Here is a 21485-nt window from a genome sequence, read left to right as displayed (position 1 = left end):
CTGACAGGGTGTTTCAAGCCCCCTGTTTCACGAAGCACAATTATTATGCTGCATCCTCACCACAGAACTCTTACTTCTGTTAAATTAAAACATGCAAACCTTTAATAGGAAAAAGGCATATTTTATTCGTTACTGAAAAGGCAAAACGTGCTCACAATGCTTTCTATTCAAAGGTTGTGTTGTAGCATTGTTGTGCCTGTTTTTGTCCTGCATAAGAGAAGCAGGTTCGAACAGGCTAGCCTGTTATTAGAATTTATCTCTTTTCATGCATAAGAAGTTCATTCTTTTAGAAGTTAATCCTTTTCTTTACAAGGGACATACTATCTCTTTAGAAATTCATCAGTTTTTGCCTTCACGTTTGGTCTTAAATTGCCACATAGTATTGTTCCCCTTTCTAAATCATTTGTTATAGCTAAATAGAGGCCCATGAATTCCTGCAGCTGCCTTTAAGTGGACATTTTTCTTCAGCTCATAGAATAAGCGCTGTTTGTATTCTTTCACAAACATTTTTTTTTAAAGTTTCAATGATGGTTTGAAAGAATATTCATTTTCCATTGGACAAAGCTGCACAGTAAAGAATAAAAAGTCTTGTATACATAAACAGTAACAGTGCAATGGCACAAGGAAATTACTATTTGTGAAATTCAAAAATTTCTGAACACTAAGACGTAAAACAACTCTTTTTTTTTTTTTTTTTTTCCTCACTAACTTTCATGATCATTTTCAGGAAGACCTGAACAAGAAGGTCAAACAACAGTTTCCTTCTTTCTTAGAAAGCAATTGGGAAGCAAATTTATCAGATATTCTCTAAAGAATTTAGTTAAGATGAGTTCTCTGAAGCACTGACCTTGATTTTCTGCTGTGGAACTCCACCTTGGTGATTGTCTTCGGGGAACATCAACACTAGATGACAAAGCACATCTTTATTTGGAAGGAGAAACTATAATGATTTTGAGTCTAAGATGGCGTCGACCACAGAAACGGACAACATGGCACAGAGAGTGGAGGAGGAAGAAAGCAGAAAGAGAAATAAAAGTAAAATTTATTTAATTCGATTATAGTCAATATGAAAAATGAAAGTTTGCTTCAGACACTATTAATGGTTACTTTCCCATTTATGCCACATCAGCCATGAAAGAAGAAATATTGTCATAGTTCTCCCTTGGTTGATTTCAGATGATTCTGGAAACATTCTGGTGAGGTGGCAAGAGGCCCCAGCTGTGTTATGAGAATCACATCTGGTAGCTCAGAAAGGATTATGGATAGTTGCCTACAACCTAACAGTCTCTACAATACAGAGAAATCAGCCTTGAAATTACAGAACCTTAAGACTAACACGACCCTAAGGTTATCTTAGGTCAATCTTCCATCTAATATCTAAATAGTCTACAACATTTTGATAAGTGATTGTCCATCCCATATGATCGACACTGCCAGTGACCAGGTTCCCACAACCTCCTCCCATGTCCCATTTCCTCAACCACATGACAGCTGACTTCTGAAAGCCTTCTGCCCACAAAAGAACAACAATAAAAAACGACTTTTCTAGGCAAGCACTGGACGTCTGCTAGTGATAGAACTGACAGATAACTTCCTCATTTTGCCCTGATTTAAATTCTTAATGTCTATAGTTTCAAATGTGAAGAGATGATATTTTCTCATCCACGTCTCTTTGGCTTTCTTTCTCCCCCCCCCCCCCCCCCCCCGCAGTGCTGGGGATTGAACCCAGGTCCTCATGCTTGTGAGGCAAGTACTCTACCAACTGAGCTATACCCCCAGACTGGCTTTAATATTTTTGAGGAACATGGGCAGCTCTTAACAAACAAACACGCTATTCCAGTAATTCTTTGGATTATTCATTCAAAGTTTGTATGAGTCCTTTCCTATAAGATAAATATGCTAAAAATGACTGTCAAGTAGGTTAACATTAGTAGCAAATAAACTCAACTAGATATGAGAATGAAACTTATGACATCAAGAGAGAAAGAATTTTTAGCATTTACAGAGGGGTTCCTGAAACTTGGAATGTCCAAAATATCTCTTGGGTAATTAGGAGTCATAGTTTTATTATTAAGGTAAATTTCTCATTTTCCCATTAGACAGACAGACATCACTTTTCTTCAACTAAACTTGAAGGGCACAATTCCATTTTCCTGCTCTTTACCTAGTTCATGTTTGTGTACCAAACAAGAGCTATGTTTAACTTGTTACTAAAGTTTCCTTTTTTGTCTTTTTTTTTTTTTTTCAATGAAGACCTAGTTTTACTTGCACATTTTTCACGAGCATCAAATAGTGGGTGATCTTTCAAGCTTGAACAGCAATAGTTGTATCGCTGAGGAAGGATTTCTTGTTTCAAACTGTCTAGGTAATGATTTACAGCTATTTTTGGTAATTCTCAAAATGACAGCTCCTTGAATTTTTCTGTATGCAGAAAAATTTGCTGGACTAGCATCTTTCAGACCCTGGGAGGCTCATCCCAAACCTCGGCATGTGGGAACAAGGGAATGCCATGAAATCCTTACTCCAGAGGGAACTAACCTGTCCAGCATTATCTTGTGATACATGTGAATGTTTGATGAGGTTACCCCCCAAATGTCTGTGACCTCCTGAGGCCTGGAATTTGTGAGACAGGATGAACCTATGACTTGGGTGAAATTACATATAAGCCTTCAGCATTCCAAGACCACAACTGATAAATGGAACCTATGGCGATAGTTGAGTTCCTCTTTAAAAAAAAAAAAAAAAAGGAAAAAAAAAACTAACACAACTTTGCAACATCTCCATATAGTCTTTAATATATGGTTGCTAAAAAGTAGAAAAGATGCCAAAGGGTAGTGAATAAAATTAACAACCTTTTGAAATTCTGAATGTTATAGAAAATGCATGTGGGTGCCACTGGCTATTGGAAGGCATAAACTGGGGGTGGGAGGGATGTAGAAAAGAAGCAATAAAAGGGAAGGGGGGAAAACAATAGGCAATTAGGGAAGTAGAAAGGATTTTTCTTTAAAGTGAAGGAAAGAAAATGTTTTTAATATACCTTTCATTTATCTCCTTACCTCAATGGATCTGTATTATCTACAGGATAAATTTTAGCCTCTTTAAGTTGATGTTTAGTATGTTCCATGACCTGGACCCCACTACCTCTCCAACACGTACTTCTGGTTTATTTATTGATTGTTCCTTGAACGTTCCTTTGCGGTTCTTATTTTCTTGCCTTTGCTCTCTAAATACATTCCTGTGTACCCTTCAAGACATGACCCCAGGGACTGCACTTAGACATTTTATACAGATAGTACTTACTGACCTTGTTCTCTCTCTGAATACTCCTTTATCTAATGCCCTACTCAGATAATCCCTCTGTCCCCTTTGACAGCAGTGATGGAGGAGGGATGGTTTATTATAAGAGCTCTGACTCTAATTCTATCAATTTATATGTATTTTGTATGTCTTGTTTGCTTGTTTTTTGTTTATGACATGGGATTTAGACATTCACAAAAACTGCCCTTCCTACTAATCTCCATTGTGCTACTGCTATCAGATACATGTGTCTTTACTTCATTAAACTCTTGAAAAATTTTTCCTATCCAGTGTTTCCAAATTTCCATTTTGTTTCAAACCAGCATCTAGTATTACAAGTAAAACAATGAGTCATCAGTTTTTACTGAGTTTTTTTTTCTTCACATTTTTAATTGGTGTATTATAGTTGTACATAATGGTAGAATTTGTTGTTACATATTCATCCGTGAACACAATATAACAATATAATTTGGCCAATATCATTCCCCAGTATTTTCTCTTCCCTCTACTCCTCCCTCCCACTAGTCCCTTTTCACTACTGATCTCTCTTCGATTTTCATGATATACCACCTTTTTTTTTTTTTTTTTTTCCTCTCTAGCTTCCACATGAGAGAAAACAAATGATCCTTGACTTTCTGAGTTTGGCTTATTTTGCTTAACATAATGTTCTTAAGTTCCATCCATTTTCCTGCAAATGACATAATTTCACTTTTCTTTATGACTGAATACAACTCCATGTGGTGTATACATGCATTTTCTTTATCTGTTTGTCCACTGATGGACATCTAGACTGGTTTAGCTAGTGAGAACTGTGCTGCTATAAACATGGCTACGCATGTATCACAACAGTAGGATGACTTTTTAATTCCTAAGGATAAATACCCAAGAAGTGGTAGGTCATAGGGTGATTTCTTTTCTAGTATTTTGAGGAAACTCCATACTGATTTCCATAGTAGTTGTACTAGTTTACAGTCCCACCAACAGTGTAAAAATGTTCCTTTTTCTCAATGTCTTCTCTAGCATTTATTTTTCTTTGCATTCTCAATGACTGCCATTCTGACTGATGTGAGATGAAGTCTCATACTAAGAGTTTTTAAAGAAACTTACCAACTAGAAGATATTTGATAAGAGTTTCTATTTTTTTTCATGATGAGAAGGAATGCTGAATAAAAAAGATTTAATAAAAGCAGTAGGGCCTCAGTGTTCACATATACTTATATATGAAGATACACAGGAAAAACCAGATTTGCAGGAGCTAGGATGAAAAGGCCTCAGTACCAAATGAATTCCTGCAGCTCTCCAAGTTTAAGAGCAGCTTTGTCTTTAGAGCTTGCCTGCATGTGTGCATGGAGAAGTGTGATGACCCTTTATAGCTCCATGGACCTCCATAAATAAACCGTTAATGTCAGAGATAGTCGAGAAGAGAGGCCCGAGAAGATAGTTTATTATCACTCAACACATATTGGGGCATTTCAAGACCAAAACCAATAAATGGAATCTATAATATTAGCCAAAATTCTAGAAAGAAAATTATTAACAAAGATTTTTGTAATACCAATTTACTCCAAGGAGCCAATCCTATCCTCTTTTAAAAATCTCTCTATCCTTGCTAACCCCTGAGAATTAAAAAAGACTGCAATTATTTTCATTAAGCATGAGAGCTTTATGTTTCTATGTACTGAAATTAAGTTTAGCAAGATGGTCACCAAAATGTTATCCGTAAAATTTTCCCAATTATGACCCGCAGGCATCACGTGGTTCATTCACAAACAGCCTCTAAGCCCTGGGTATAATCCGGCACTTGAACATAATGAGAGCATGATGCCCACCGCAGTCACACACATGTGCCCTCCCTGAGGGCCTCCGCCATTGGAACGATGGATGTATATGTGGGGAAGCATAAAAAGACACAGGTCCTGGACGTGATGACAATTTACTCCAATGTCTGAAATAATAGTATATCAATGTATTGATGTGGCTGTTTCCAAGTTTGTTGAACTTTAGGGTCTCATTTTGGTTTGACCACTCTTAAGTACATGTCATTGTTAGTAGTTGCCTTTTTGTTGCAATCAAAATATTTTAGATACAGTGAAATAAACTTTGTTCACAGACTCTCCTCACACGTTGGTTCACTTTGATTTCTCTTCTTGGAAGGTATCTTCCCTTTGACCTGTTAGAAATGGCTGCCCATCTGTCGAGGGCTCAAGTCCCAGCACCTCTCACAAAACCCTCCACAACTGCAGCCCCTGGTGACATCTGCATCTTTTCAGTTCCAACATCATTTTTCTTCTTAGGTATTTACATACTGACCTGTTTATTTCTTATTTTTTCCTACACAAATCCTTTTCTCTAACTACACTATCTCCTTCTGACCAAGACAGTGTAGACCAACAGTGTAGCATAGTGACCGCCCCTTGCAAATACTTGTTAAATATTTGCTGACTGGTTAGTATAATTTGTTACCTCTAACATTGTCAAGGAAAACAAACCCTCTTAGATCCATATATACAAACCCCATTTGGAGCTGCTTTACAAAGTTTCCATATTTACAGTTGTGATGTCAGCATCAGTAAATACATCTTGGTACTGGAATCCATGGCAATTCTTAGACATTAGGAGGTAGTGCAGATGATCCAAAATGTTAATTTTTAGAAGTTATCAGTAAAATAATACCAAGAAAATTAAAATTATCAGATGTCTCTACTAAAGTATTCCTCTCTGTAAAAAATACTATTTTAATAAACCTTCAGGTACTTGACTGTGGGGTCAAAAGAAAATGCCTAGTTATTGTGACAAAATGTATTCAAAGCCTTAATGATATACATATTTTAACCCTTCAATTTTACTTCTAGAAAACACATTCAAAGGAAATAATGATTTACACAAATGCTTAGCTACAAGGATAGTCATTAGAGCATTAAATATAGCATAAAAATATGTACAAGCCTAAATAACAATAAAATAGGTAATTGGTCAAATAAATTGTACATCACATAAGAGAACATTTAAATGTGTGTTATGCAAGAATATGTCATGAAATGGAAAAAGATCAATATATTATATGAAAAAAGTCTTAAATGTAATTGTATTTTTAAAGTCTTGGAAATATATACTCTAAATATTGATATTAATATCACTTTGTTATGAGATTTCATATTTCTAAATTTTCTATAGTGAAGATTTTTTTATTTAAAGAATAAACAAATATAATGGTATTAAACTTTTACTTAAATGCTTAGTTAGAACCTCAGAAATGCTCATTAAGGTCACAGATCTATAGCCAAGAAAAATATTCTTTTGAATTAATCACATGATAAGCTAAAGAAAGGATCGCTCCTCCACATAACTAACCTCTTCAGAAAAGTGAGTGGGTGTCTCATGATCAAAGCCAACGGATGCAGTGGCACTGTGGGGAGACTGTCCTTCCTGGCATCACTTACACGCGCGGCTCTTGCTTGATGTTGTTTGCAGGTTCACGGGAAGTGCATGTGCAAGCATAACACAGCAGGCAGCCACTGCCAGCACTGCGCACCCCTGTACAATGACCGGCCCTGGGAGGCAGCTGATGGCAGAACAGGGGCTCCTAAGGAGTGCAGAAGTAAGTAACAAGCCCGCCACGCTCAAAGCCTTCTCTGTAGAGCAAACCTATCTGTGGACTCCTTCTTGTCTTTAGACACACAATATAACCATGTCCCTATCTAGTATGACTTCGACCACTGAAAATACAATGGTGTGCAAAATTGCCAATAGTACTGATTTGCCAAGAATGCGTTGCCTACCTGCTTGGATCCTCTGTGAGACCTAAGCACCTTCCTGGACGATTTGACATAATACCAACCTTATTAGACACAAGAGCAACTCTGGGTGGAAGTGTTAAACTATAATCCATGAAAGTATCTATTTTGAATTTCAGTTCTCAAAACAACCCTAAAAAAGTGGGTGGTGTTAACTCCATTTCAGGGATCAGGAAACTGAGGCCCGGTAAGGTGAAGTGTCTTGCCAAAGTTAGTAAATGAAAGAATCAGGACTTAACAAAGTCCTCTGACTCAGAAGTGATAGTTTTTTCCCCCATAATACCATTATGCCTTCTATTCAGTATGATACTTGAAATGACAGATCAGATTTGAAATCAAGCCAGTAAGTTAAGAATGAGATTGCTTTGCTAGGACTAACTTTGGGTTTGAGATCGGAGATTAGATAGGAGAGTAAAAAACATGGTAACAAAAAACATTTTTCTCTCTGCAATGTAAAATGTCCAGAGAAATGCACAAGCCCGCAGTAATGTTTACACTCAACATATTTAAAGGCAAAAACCGTGGGTAACTTTGGGAGAAGTCTCTTCCCATACATAATTTGGAATCATATTGATTTATTTTGTTTCTAGGAAATGTAAAGGATTTCCTTTAAGCATAAATCTTAAATTATCTTACAATATGCTTTTTAAAGATATAAATCTAGTCAAAATATCATAACATATCAAGGAAACAATGAAGAACAATAGCACAAACATTTTCAAATACAGTTGGTTTCTACAAAAAAGTCTAGATTCTCATTCTAAATCACTCATCAAAAGAATCTAAAGAATTTCTCCTAAATTCCTAGAGTGCCATTCTGGTCCTGTTTGCAGAAACTCACTATACATCTAAGAACACACAGAACATAGAGATGTGCCCCCCAGTGCTACTGATTGATGATCTTAGAAATGCCATTGAGAAACTGTTACATAAAGCAAGACTGTGCGCCTCTTCTCTAAGAAGATTGAGGCTTCTGTAGCAGACTGCCTTATACTCACCACAGGGACAACAGCTGAGGAGTGGACCTCATGAAAGATAACTCAATTTGCTGGCCAAGTTGCTATGCCCTGTCCACCAGGAGTTTCCTTCCAGGCTTGGGAGTGAGCATAAATTCAGGCTCATATCTACAATATAAATTGCCATTTTTCAAATAATGTCTGGCAATCTTGGTTTTTCCTAGTAAGGTCAGGAGACTCGCAGTGATGACCTTGGGAAATAGCAGGAATGGCAATGGTGAAGCATTTTCATTAAAGAGCGAGGAGAATTGGGTGACCACTCCAAGTCTTTCCAAAATAAATGCCGACCCCAGTTGATAAGATAACCAAAACATCTGTCTGACCAGATGAATCCACGCTTGTTGATTTCATGCATATCCTAATGCTTATTTTTAATTAATAATCTATAATGAAAAATGGAAGGATAGATAAGAAACTTAGTAAAAAAAAAAAAAAAACTATTGAAGGCAAGGATAAACAGGTATGGAGAAGCCAGGGTTCTCAGTATACACTGTTTTATATGCTTTCTATTCTTGTACTATATACTCTTCAAAAAAAAAACTATAAAATGAAATAAATTATCAAGCAGCTTGTCATATATATATATAGTTGTTGTTGTTGTTGTTGTTGCAGGTTTGGGATAAAACCCAGGGCCTCAGACATTGTGGGCAAGTGCTCTACCACTGAGCTACACTTCTGGCCTCCCCATCCTACCTTTAGTTATTTGAATATTGGAGAATTTGTCACTATGTGCTTAATTTTTTGTGTTTCTCCTCTGCTGCTTCTTTTTTTCCAGCCTGTAAGTGCAATGGGCATGCTGATACCTGTCACTTCGACATCAACGTGTGGGAGGCATCGGGGAATCGTAGTGGCGGTGTCTGCAATAACTGCCAGCACAACACAGAAGGTCAGCACTGCCAGCGGTGTAAGCCAGGCTTCTACCGTGACCTCCGGAGGCCCTTCTCTGCTCCAGACGCTTGCAAAAGTAAGCCAACACATGAGGCCTAGAAAGAAGGATGGTTTGTGCAAAAGAGATGAGTCTTTTCAGTTTTTGTTTTGCTGGTCATGAAATTCTCTAACAACATACTAGTGGATAAGATAATTTCCTTGTTGTTAAGGGGTAAGGATTTTCAATATGTTAGGTGAAAACAGTTCAATAGTCATACTCCTTTTCATGCCCCATGAAGTGAAATTATGTCCCGTAGCACCACATTTTAGAAAATAAAATGAGCAATAAGAGAAAAAAAATTATGAAGAGGGGGAGATCTTTAAAATGGTCTTAAGACTATGTGAGTAGGGAATAGATAGTAAATGAACTCAACGTGATGACATACAGAGTAGTTACCTACTCCTGCTTTCACCTCTATTGTGAACTTGAACACCTGAAAAACCACAGGTTTTGGTTTTATTATGCACTATGGTTGACACTGCTCTTCTGTGTTTGGGTACCTTAACTAATTTTGAGCATAACAAGAATTTTATACCCTCCCTCAAAATATTAAATTCATTTAAGAAGGGTCCTGCTTCTTTGTTGGCATAACCCCAAGAAGCTAATTTGAAAAAAGATTGAATTTTAAAAGATCTACCTAATTCATGTGATATTATCCTCACTATGTGAATACGAAGAGTGCCTACAGAGCTTCTGTACACTTAGTGTGGATGAATAGTGCATCTAACTCCCTCAGTAGTCATGTGTCTATCAACTTGGAAATTATTACACAACAGAAACCACTCAGGACTATTAATGGAGATTGACAACCATGCCCTTCCTTCCCCTACCAAGGACTCCATCTTCCAGCTCAAAAACAGGGACAATACAATGAAAAATAAGCATTTAAGGCCTTGAGAGGTTTTTCTTCTTCTTTCTTAAGGAAAAACCAAAGTGCTCTTAAAAGATACATATTTTTAACTTCAGGGAGAAGACATAAAATCCGTGTGTGTGGTGCAAATGGGTTTGCTGTCCATGCTTCGCCTCCTAAGTAGTGGAAGGTAGAGAGAATGGTACAACTCACTTTCGACATCAAGCTATAAATTTTGGATTGTGCCATAAAATTTCTCCAAGAATTCTATTGTACTTCTGCTTCTTGTGGGTGCTCAGGCTTTCCTTTTAATAGATTTCAAACAGATCTAGATCTAGATTAAATGTCTTCACTGCCATTTCCAGCTCATGACCACTATGCCAACTACTGAGGCTCTCCCCTTAGACTCCAACTTCTTCTGTAATGCTCTAATGAGAAATAAGATGTAATATGCATATAAGATAAAGTGTTTATCACATTGCCTGTCATACAGTAAGCCCCCAGAAATGAAAACTAGTATTATAATAACTGCTCTCCTATTAGCTAGAAGGTGGGAAATAATACTATGGGGTTTCTGTACTTTATTAAGAATACCTTATGTCAAAGGTAATTACTTTAACTTCCACAGTACCCTACAGTCTAAACTAAAGGATCCTTATCTGCATGTGCTGACTAAAAGGACAGCTAATGAAAGTGTCTTGACCTAGAACACATTCAGTGCTAACATCAATTTGTACAAGATATGTTTAAATGAATAGATATGTATATGTATGTATCCCATAGCTTTAGACCACTAGTACAAATGTCTAAAAATCAGAATGTATCAATTTCTAAGCAGAAAAAAAAGGAAAAGACTTGTCATTTAGTAACCTAGATGATTACCTTGTAGCACACCTGATAGCATTTTTTAAAGATACTGTTACATAGTATATACTTGAAGCAGTATGTTCTACAATGTACCTGATGTATTTACTCATGTATTCATTCATTCATTTAGTGACTGCATACTATGTGCCTACTATGTGCCCAGTGCTTAGGACATATCAAGGAAAAAGACAAAGATTGCTGCCCTTGAGGAGCATCCATTCTCGCAGAGAAGACAGACAGTAAATATAATTGCTAAGTTGGTATGTGCGAGAAGGTGATATGTGGTATGGTTAAAGATGAACAAATAAAACAAGTTAGAAGGGATAAAGGGTTTGGGGCAGGAAGAGGAGTGGCAAAGCACTGCATTAAAAGGATGATGAACGTGGGCCTCATCCTGGGAAAATTCGAGCAAAGATCTGAAAATGATGAAGAAGTGGCTAAATGTTTAACTGGGGGAAGATCATTTTAGACAGAGGGAATACCTAGAGCAAATGTCCTAAGACATTTGCCCACAAGTAATTGATAGTCAGTCAATAAATATCATTTGGTATAATTGCCTAGGCCCAAGCAGGGAAATTATGAAAAACTAATGCCAGTTTAGTTCTTTCAGCATGATTTGCAGGAGATGTATGGGTTAGTACAGAAGATCTGTATTTCCTTCTTCCCTTCTCTGGACAGCCCCTGCACCAGTAGGCAGACTCCCCATGGAAGACATGTCTCCATTCACTTTCTGATTCTTCCACAATGGGGCAAATGTATCCACTTCCCTAGGTGGGTTTTCCTTACTGGCATCTTCTTCCAGAATATTACTGTGGCCTTTTCTAAGCCTGCAGTAGATCCCAACAGTTATTAGCATATATAATTCTTTTCAATACCTAAGTACTCTCTATAATGTATTGTTTGATTAGCAATAGTTTACAGCATTTCATCATTAGTAATATTTTCATGTCACTAACTCCTTCCTTAGCAAATATCTCACAATATCACCTATTTGGTTATTAACTCTGACAATAAAGCTATGACACATAAGTTAACATATCTAACATTTATTAAGTATCTATAATGCACCAGACTTCATGCCAGGTGCTAATAAAGCTATTGCTATACTTAGAGGTTTCTCCTCCTTAGTTTTTACTTTCCTTTCATGAGGAAGTTGATATTTTAAAAAATTTAAACTATCTCAGTGTGTGGTTCGATCAATGGCAAGTACAATGTTATTCAAAATAACAATTTTATTTTATTATTCTACTGTGCTTGCCAAGGCAGAAAATTATCCTGATGCTCAGAGTGTGGGCCCCACAGTGGTTTCATTGCCATTATCTGGTTGCTGATTAGAAATGCAGAACCTCTGATCCCAACCCAGACCCAGGGAATCAAATATGTACTCCAACAAATTTCCTAGTAGTTATATCACACTACAGGCTGGGAGTGCTGTTGTAGGACAACAGCAATCCAAGGGTTGAAAGCATTTTACACTTCCTCTACATTTTTTTAAAATTAGCTAGCTGAAACACCCAACTTAACCAGGTGTCCAAATTAACTAAGATGTACATCTCTATTTGTGTGCATACAAACTTAGAATTTTAAAAATAAGTTATACAGAGATTTACCAAGGAAAAAATAGAAATCTAGATGAATGTGTTCCGTGAAACAGAATCTTCCACAGTTTGATTCTCCATAAAACACTAATCCATGAAATGTTAGTAAGAATTATGAGAGGTATTTTCAAATTTAGGACTTGATGAATTAAAGGTCTGTTCAGAATTTCTTGGAATTTAATATACTAATATTCATTATAAACCTCCCTCTATGTGTAATGGCCATATCTATAAGATTTCATTTGGAGAGACATACCCTAGAAGATTCCTTCATGTCCAATTGCTTAGTCTACAACTGTGTATCAAGGAAATGAACTGTTCATCTCTAACAATGAAATGATCACCGATACCATATCAACAAGGCCCAGGTAGTCCTCAGACTGTTGGACTGCCAGCAGGGAGTATGTGATAGTTCTTGTCTCCTTTTGTGGATTTTGTCTCCTCAGGAGTTGGAACCATTGAAAACCTGAAGCAGCAGTCCAGATAAATTTAGTAGAAGTCTAAGGTATAGCTCAACTTAGTTCAAGAAAACATTTATTGAGAATCTCCTCTGTTCCAGATACTCTGGAAAGCACGAGGTCTATAAAGATGAAAAGGTCTTCTCCAAAAGATCTTATGTTCTATGTGGGGTAACTTACAGTAAAATCATTTCAAGACAGCATGGTGGCAATCATGATGATGTAATTGCAATGGCTGACTTTTACTGAATGTATACTACTTTCTGTTAACAATTCAAAGGGTTGTATGTGTATTAATACATACAACTTTTACAAAAGTGCTTTGATGTAGGTACTATTATGACCCCTACTTTACTCTTTTTTTTTTCCCTCTCTCTCTCTCTCTCCCCCCTCCCCACCCCCGGTACTGGAAATTGAACCCAGGGCCCTTTACCACTGAGTTATAGCCCAAGACCTTTTTATTTTGAGACAGGATCTCACTAATTTACCTTGGGCCTCACAAAGAGGCTGACCTTGAACTTAACAAAATACTTGCCTGAGTACATTAATTCATTCAACAGATGGTGTGACATTAATCTTAGGACCCTGTTCTCAGTTAGGTAGCATCCTGCTGAAAAAGCCAAGAACTCTGGCTCCATTAATGTTGTAGGCTGTTTTTTTCCCTCTCATTCTCCTGATAAGAACTAAGCTAAATGCAATGGTTCTTCTATCTACACTTTGAGTTAATGGTCATAAATTCATCAAACCTGAAGAAATAGGGCCCTAACCCCAATCTATTGGTCAGTAAATTAATTCTTGTGAGCAATTCAGTCATCTCTGTCCTCACTTCCTCTTCATTTCAACCTTAACCAGAGTCTGCTGTGGGGCCCAGACAATCAACTACACATTTCCATGCCAAGAAATCACTTCTGAGGATTCCAGAGATGTTGTTTGTTTTTTCAAGACAAGTGGAGATCATTGAAACTGAATTTATTCCTACAACTCAAGGGGAAAAAAAATGTTTTAAAGGACAGTGCATTTAAGGTCTGTAACCACAAGGGAAAATGTGAATCTTTCCAGCTGAAACTAGGGCTGAGAACAGAAATGAAGGTTCAAAGTGGCTGGTTGCTACAAGACAGAGGAAAAGCAGGGATACAGGTCCATGTACTGAGGTACTTTGAGTAGTACTCTGTTCTGAAAGAGCATGGTCTCTTAGAAGAATTCATCTGAAACCTCTAAAGTCATGCATATGACTTTGGTATCCCATAACCTAAGTAGATTTTCCCACAGCAGGCATATTTCAAAGGTGAGAATAACCCTACCAGACAGGTATACTGAATTTCAGGGGATAAGGGGGTGAAAAAGGTCCTGACTTATAGCACTTGCCAATTTCTATGGCTTAATATTCCCATCATGTCCAACTTTAAGCTACTAGATCATTCGCCAGAAAATCAGAGAGACGCTAAGGCAGAACTGAAAGTGTTTCTTTCCTGTGGACAAAGTCTAGCCTCTGTCTTCATAGCCTATTTTTCTGATCTCAAGCACTGCTCTCTCCTCATTGGTTTCCAGACCAGGATGCGGATCAGAACCACCTAGGAGCACTAACTGAAAACATGGAATCTCAGAGTCCTGACCTGCTTCTACCGACTCTGACTCTCCAGCAGGAAACAGGGCCAGAAACCTGTATTTCTCTACCAAGTCTCATTGGTAATTCTAGTTTGGCCTTTTGGCCTCCAGGTCAGCATGAGAACCACTGTGTATGCCAGTCCAGTTTCTAGCAGAGCTCTGTTCACACCATGTTGGATGAAATGTTAACAATCATCTGTAACTTAATCTACTCACTCAATTAGCCATATCTCTAGTAGAAAATCCTAAAGATTTACTAAATCTCTGGCTAGACACTTTTCCTGATATACTGATAAATACTGGTAGGCATTCATGTCAATTATCTTCTTCCGTTTAACAATCTCTAATGTAGAACTTCTGGTTTTCTCCAAGAAAATTGCTGGCACAAATTCTAGGTAACCATTTCAAAATAAATATCTGGTTATTCCAACCAGAAACATCCCCCCTTATTCACATAGATTTTTTTGACCATAAATATCTCATACTTTAAGGTGGATTATTGTAATGATACTAGAAGTTGATAATAAAACTAGCCTAGCACTACACTGACATTTGCTTCTGTATTTATGTATTTAGAATATAGCATTAAACTACTATAAATGTTATTTTGTTGCTATTTAGATAATAATTGAATCCAGTTCATAAATCTCTCCTTCCCAATCCTCCTCTTTCTATCACCAAAGGATATATTAAATGATGCATGGATGGGAAATTGGTTGCTTAATGGATATTGATAGCTACTCCGTGATACTTTTCTATAGAAAATTTCCCTTACTTTAGTAGAACACATTTGAAACAGATGTTTGAAGAAATGTTTTGCAAAGCAGAAATAACTCTCTTTTCAGGATAACTTAGTTTGTTTCTTGCAATAAACTTGCCTTTTTATGTCAAGACACATATTTTTTAACTATTGCATAGTCTCCATATTTAAAGAAAAATCAGCAAATGAAAAACAGAGTAGAATGTATTCCCTGTCAAAGTAAACAACCTCTTGAAAAACTGGCATGCCCTTCCTTCCGCCCTGGTGGGCCAAAATAAATGTAGTCAATTGCCTTTTCACAGAGTGAATAAAAATAAACTTGGTCCCTCTGCCCTGAAACCTAAACCAAGTGTTTACCAAGATGCCATCTGGTTACAGGGGCATGGTTACCCTCAACTAGCCAACTATGTTGGTAAAGAAAGGTTCTAGCTTCTAGATCTCTCTTTTCTTCTTTTTCCCCTGCTCCTTTTCTTCTTTCTGGCTTAGGTGTAAAGTACTCAACTGATAGAAATGCAGGATCTTGGGAGAATGACCATTTTTCCATCCTTCAGTCTATTCAAATAGCACCTTCTCACAATTCTTTCAGGAAGACTCTATTTCTCTGTTCATTTGTATCGCTGTCAAACAATTATTTCATTCTACCTCTAGGATAGCAATTTATTTCTTTGCATTTGTCTTACAAATGACATTTTTAATTACTTAAATCCAGAGCACCTTTCCACAATGACACATTTAGGAACCCATAAGCACCTTCAATTTTTCTTTCCAATGCCTGTTTCTAGTCCACGTTTCCAAGGGTGGCTGAGGTCACTCAAATAGTAACCAAGCAAGCTCTTTCTTTCAAACTAGTTTTGGCAAAGCCACATGAGCTCATTTTATGCCATATAAACAACATAGACATCTTTGTTTTATATTGAAAGCCACTGTGAACGATTCCAGCATAGAATCAATATGAAGTAACTGTTTTTGAAAAGAAAACTTTAAATAGAACCAGTGACTTGGCAGTAGTAGTTGGGAAACTTTAATCTAGATTTTTTTGGGTTTTTTTTGTTTTGTTTTGTTTTGTTTTTAGGAAGCAAAACCAGAGAATTTCGAAGTGATAGAGGTAGAGAAAATAGATATTTTGTAAGTAATAATCATACTAGGACAACCCTTTAAAAAGATTAAATAACACATGTTAAAATTCACTCCCCACCCCCCAAAAAAGAGACACCTCATAAATTAATGTCAAATTTAGGAAGTGGGAGAGGTTATGAAATTCTCTAAAATGTCTCTCAAACAGGAAGTATAATTCACTGAATAGATAATATGCCATTCTGCATTTGATGAGGACAAGCATTAAATAATCAAGCAACTAATTATAAAATATCAAAACCTGCATAAAATCTGAACAAAATTAGGAGGGGGCATAAAGAAGGGAATTAACATTTGTTGAATGGCTATTGTACACAGGCCCTGTGCTGGGTAATTTACATAAGTTATCTCATTCAGCAATCTTTATAAGTTAAGTGGCATTTTTTCTATTTTATAAATGAGGACATTGAAGCCTAAATTGATTATGTAATTTATCCAAGTTGACACAGCTCATCAGCGACAAACCTAGGACTTGAGCCCAGGTTTGTCTGAGTACAAAGACCTTGACCTACAAAGACCTACAAAGATCCAAAGAATTCTACTCTACGCTGTGACCTAATTGAAAACAAAATGAATAAACAAAGGTAGACATAATCAGATACATATTTTAGAGCCAAAAGTAATTTGCAAAGGACCTAGATTTTTTATTTAATTGTGTCCTTTGGTTTTGAGTAAGATCCTGATTGCTGATAAACACCCATGTAACATCCAACTCTACAGAACTGTATTGAGGAATCCAAACACTAGAAACATGGAATTGACTGCAGAGTGTTCCAGATCTGTAAACGAAAACAATCGAGAAAAAAGACAGACTAATGAATAAATGTGAAGGATGATAAGTGTATGCAAATTAAAATAGGAAACTTCTTAGGGAAAATGCAAAAAATTTCTACAGATACTGAAAAGGTATAAGGGATACAGAGGGTGGTTAAAAAAAAAAAAAGTAACTTCACTAGAACAAAGAATTGTAATTAGATATAATTGCCTGAAAGAGAAGAAAAGGAATTTCAGATTGATTAATGTGAAAAAATATTTGCTTCCAGTGAAAGGCACTTATGGGTGGAGAATGTCTCCTGCAGAGTTACAATAAAGAGCTTTTATTACAAATAATATAACTGAACTAAGTGAAGCACTAAATGAAGGAAATAGTCATGCCCTGGTGGTTCATAATAATCTACTTTGTTTTGACCACTTCCGTTTTCTATAGATTTGTTTGGTGTTTTTTCTGTTTCTAGTATTTTAATATTGTATGCTGTGATGTTAAGACACTAGAAAACCTGAAAGAGGAGTAACATGAATCTGTTAAAATATTCATCAAAACATAGAATTATTCTATGGTTGTGGCTTATTCAGAGGCACATTCATTGATTCAACAAAGACCGAGTTGATTAAATGGGTGAGGCATGGTCCAGAATTTTCCAGATACTGAGATCAAAGGATCCACAGGGTACTATAGAGATGGCAGTGAGGCAAAAATCATAACAAGAACACTGAAGGCTAAAAGACCATCAGTCAGTAAGAAATATTTAAGAGACATGATTCATCCATTTTTAAAAACACTCAACTATATTTACTGAGTGACTACTATGTGCCAGGCCTGTTCTAATCACTGAATATACAATGTAGTCCCATGGAAATGAACTACAGATAAATTTACCCAAGTAAAGATGTAATTAAAAACTATAAGTGTTATGAAGATAAAATGTACCAGGACAGATTATATAGCAGGGACCATTGAGTTCAAAGGGAATATCTAACACAGATACAGTTGATAGGGAATAAGGCTTGCTTCTCTAGAGAAAAAAAGAAGTTAGGGATGACCACAATTCTTGGCTAGGTGCCTGGGTGAATTAGGAATACTGAGCAGGTGGTATTTCTTAAAATAATGATGATGATGATGTACAATATAATCAAATTCTTCAAAGCAAAATATAGTGTCCAAAATTATATCCAAAAGTTTTCTAGGGATAAATACACTCAAAAATGCTTTCTTCCATTTAAATGAAGTAGCTAACCAGGAATATAAAATTGGTGTATTAACTACATAAGACCCCTTACATATATCCAAGAATAAATAGCTTCTGGCTCGGTGACAACTCAAACAGAAAAGGAATGATGCAGAAATCAAATAGAGGTTCTGAGCAGCAGAACCAGGAAACATTAAAAACAGTAGGCATAATTCTAGTATTAGTTTGCATTAGGCATTTAAAAATTTGTAGAAGGGAAATAGAAAATATCTTTAAATACCTTATACTTATGTTTTAAAGCATCTCTTACATACCAACATATCATCCTCTTTTATGGGGGTCGTACAACTCTTCACGAGACTGAATTTCAGTAACTGAAAGGTAAATTTTAATTTAGATTATTTTCTTATTAGATTGACTCAAGAATAATTTTATTTGAAATTAAATACACCTTGAATATTGTGGAACTAGTTATCTCTGAGCACCATGTTTACAACATTTCAAGAATCCATAGAAAAATGTTCCCTGGGATTAGTGAAGGGGAAACTCTTATTGTCTTTTACAAAGTGCAATTTGTTTACAATTTGTTCTTTTTTTATATAGCTACTCATCCACTAGCAAAAATAGTTGATAATAGAAGGAAAGAAGAAAACACTATCAGAAAAAGATGGAAGGCTCCTTTTATCTACTATTTAACTTCACACTTAATATATTTGTTAACAGTTCATAGTATCTCCTTTCTGTTTGGAGCTGCATCTCAAAACCATCTCCTTCAAGTTCCATTCCTTCTAAGAACGTCAGCAGACAGCTGGGCAGCTTTTGAAATGACTTTGCTATTAAAAATTCCCCATTAGAGATTCTGAAGGGCCTTGGCCTTTTCAGAAGAAAACAATGCTGGCAGCCTGGGAGGCGCTGCGGAGGGAGTGGCCGCCGGTTAGTGGTGAAAGGTCTTGAGCAGCTACTTCTTTCCCAGCTAAGGGCCTTGAACTTTGAGTTCTGTTTTTAGAAAAGCTAAATCAGGAGCAAATACTTTCAGGGTATTTTGCTCCCAATGTAGCTTTTAATAACAGAATAGCAAAAGTGAGAGCCATCAGGTAATACTAAGAAATACTGGCGATTTAAAAAGAGGTAAAATGCCGGGTTCCATTGGTTGTTTCTGTAGCAAGATTGGTACCCGGCATCACTCTTAAAGTGAAAGACTCAGAGACGAACAGACTCAGTTCTAGTGAAAGTGGGGAGGCGGCTCAAAGGCTGCAATGGTGTCCTTTGACTCTACCACTGAAAACTGTAGCAATCCCCTTGGAATAAAGTGAACCCTAATGGTTCCTGGCCATTTCCTACTTGTATTTACATACTTACATTCATGTGGGTGACCAGCTGGGACTTTTCCTCTACATTACATTGCAGGGTAGCTCCCTGGAAGCAGCAGGACCACAGATCGCACCTGACTTTTTCCCAATGATCTACAAAATGAGTAACGGCAGATCTTTTTTTTTTTTTTTTTAATCCAAGGAAAGGAACCTGTAAGAGGAGAGGAACTTAACTCTGAAGGACTTATGAGCAGTCAAGAAGGCTACTTCTTAAAAAACTTCCATTTGCCACCATATTCCTCCCAGAGCCAAGGCAAAGAGACTCTTTGGAAAGCCAGTTAGGTCATTAATTTCCTTAAAAACCAGTCCTTATCTGCAGTTTGGCCTCTAGTGCACTTTCCCCTGTGTTCTCAAGCACACTGGACTAATCTGACTCTAACTATAGTGCCCTTTAATTGTTTGTTTGTACATCTCTTTTTCCCTCACTCAAGAGAGATGACTCCTGGTGTCTTCAGTCCCTAGCGTAGTTCATTTAAACACTAATACTCAAAAGCTCTTTGGTGAAGGTATGAGTGAATGAGTGCACGGAAGAACAGACAGGTGGACAGGGGTCATTTTATTTATTTGTTTGTTTATTTATTTATTTGTTTGTTTATTTATTTATTTATTTATTTTTGCGGTTCTGGGGATTGAATCCAGGGTCTTGTGCTCTACAGGCAAGCACTCTACGAACTGAGTGAGCTATACCCCCGGCCCTAACAATGGCCATTTTAAAACTAATGTTTCATCCAGATAATATTAGTTCCTTTTGGAGGATTTGGTGCCACTAAACGCCTGATCTATTGCTAAACATATACACTCATTCAATTCTCAAACAACCCAGTGACATGGGTATTGTTATTCCTCATTAACGAGAAAATTAAGAATTGAGGAGGTTCATTTCACACACCCTTATGAAGAACAAGCCTCAGCACAGAATTTGAACTCTTCTGGTTCAACTCCCAAACTTGTGCTGTTACCAACTTTATTATATTGCCTCTGTTTTATTTTCTGTTTTTCTAAGACATCTTAAGGGCAATTTCTAAACCACTGGATTGATTATCAGCCTTTATGGTTGAAACAAATATGAGTTTTAGAGCCTGTGAACACACAAGTTTGTTTGAAAATGTGTCCATCCATTTTTTCATTAACAGTTGTGTTTGCTGTTAGAAGATCCTCTATAGCAGCTTCCTGTTCTCTTTTCTGTAACTGCCCAATAGAAGGGTATTTCTTCACACAATAGATGTATCGCTGCAAATACACATCCGCAGATAAAAATGTGCATCGCACTCAGCGATTAGCTAAATACATTGATTGAGGGGAACTTATGAAATCTTTGTACTCATTTCCTTTAGCTTGTTTTGAAAGTTCTATATTGTCACTTTAGATTTTCTTCCAATAGGACACCCTTGGAAATAATGTACTATGCAAAATAAGTCACTGATATTATTAAAAGAATGCTTGTGACAATATTTAAGAATGAAAATAGCATTTGTGATAATTTCACTTTGCCACTATGGTTGTGGTGTGAGCAGTCCAAGGTAAACGATTTGGGAGAAAATAAAGACTCCAATGTTGAATCTATTTGCCACACAGCTCCTAAATAAATAAACCGAAAGCTCCATTTTGGCTTTTAAAGACAGTCTGCCAATAGCCATATACACTAAAAATTATAATGAAGAAATGATTAAATTCATAATAATAATATAAGGTGTCTGTTCAATCTTCACTATTGGGGTTCATGTTGAACAAGACAAAGGACTGAAGTCAAGGACTTATGTCATTCTGAGTCATAATTTTCTCATTAATTATAAAAAAGTAAGTGTTCAAGTTACACTCTAGAATCAACAATCAGTAAGAAA

The 21485-nt window shown here is 36.6% G+C and overlaps 1 protein-coding gene and 1 long non-coding RNA gene across 8 annotated transcripts in view; one reads left to right on the top strand and one right to left on the bottom strand.

The window, feature by feature from the left end:
- NTN4 (netrin 4) overlaps window positions 1-21485 on the top strand; it is a 103783-nt gene that overhangs the window by 54518 nt on the left and 27780 nt on the right. The window contains 2 exon segments of the mRNA XM_079141598.1: window positions 6769-6895; window positions 8883-9071. Of these exon segments, the coding sequence (XP_078997724.1) occupies window positions 6769-6895; window positions 8883-9071 (316 nt within the window).
- Window positions 848-21485, bottom strand: part of LOC306662093 — a 58705-nt gene continuing 38067 nt past the window's right edge. The window contains exons 3-5 of one of the 7 annotated variants that reach the window (XR_013764060.1): window positions 19634-19737; window positions 18589-18648; window positions 8963-9090 (exon numbers count right to left, since the gene is read on the bottom strand). This is a non-coding gene — a long non-coding RNA (uncharacterized lncRNA). Of the gene's footprint in view, window positions 958-8956; window positions 9091-12737; window positions 12817-18588; window positions 19738-21485 lie in introns of those variants that run through there. The other 6 variants (XR_013764061.1, XR_013764058.1, XR_013764059.1 and 3 more) reach the window with 6 other exon arrangements.

This window comes from Sciurus vulgaris (assembly GCF_902686455.1).
Source record: "Sciurus vulgaris genome assembly, chromosome: 5".
Classification (NCBI taxonomy): domain Eukaryota; kingdom Metazoa; phylum Chordata; class Mammalia; order Rodentia; family Sciuridae; genus Sciurus; species Sciurus vulgaris.
This window is presented reverse-complemented; position numbering and strand designations above follow the sequence as displayed.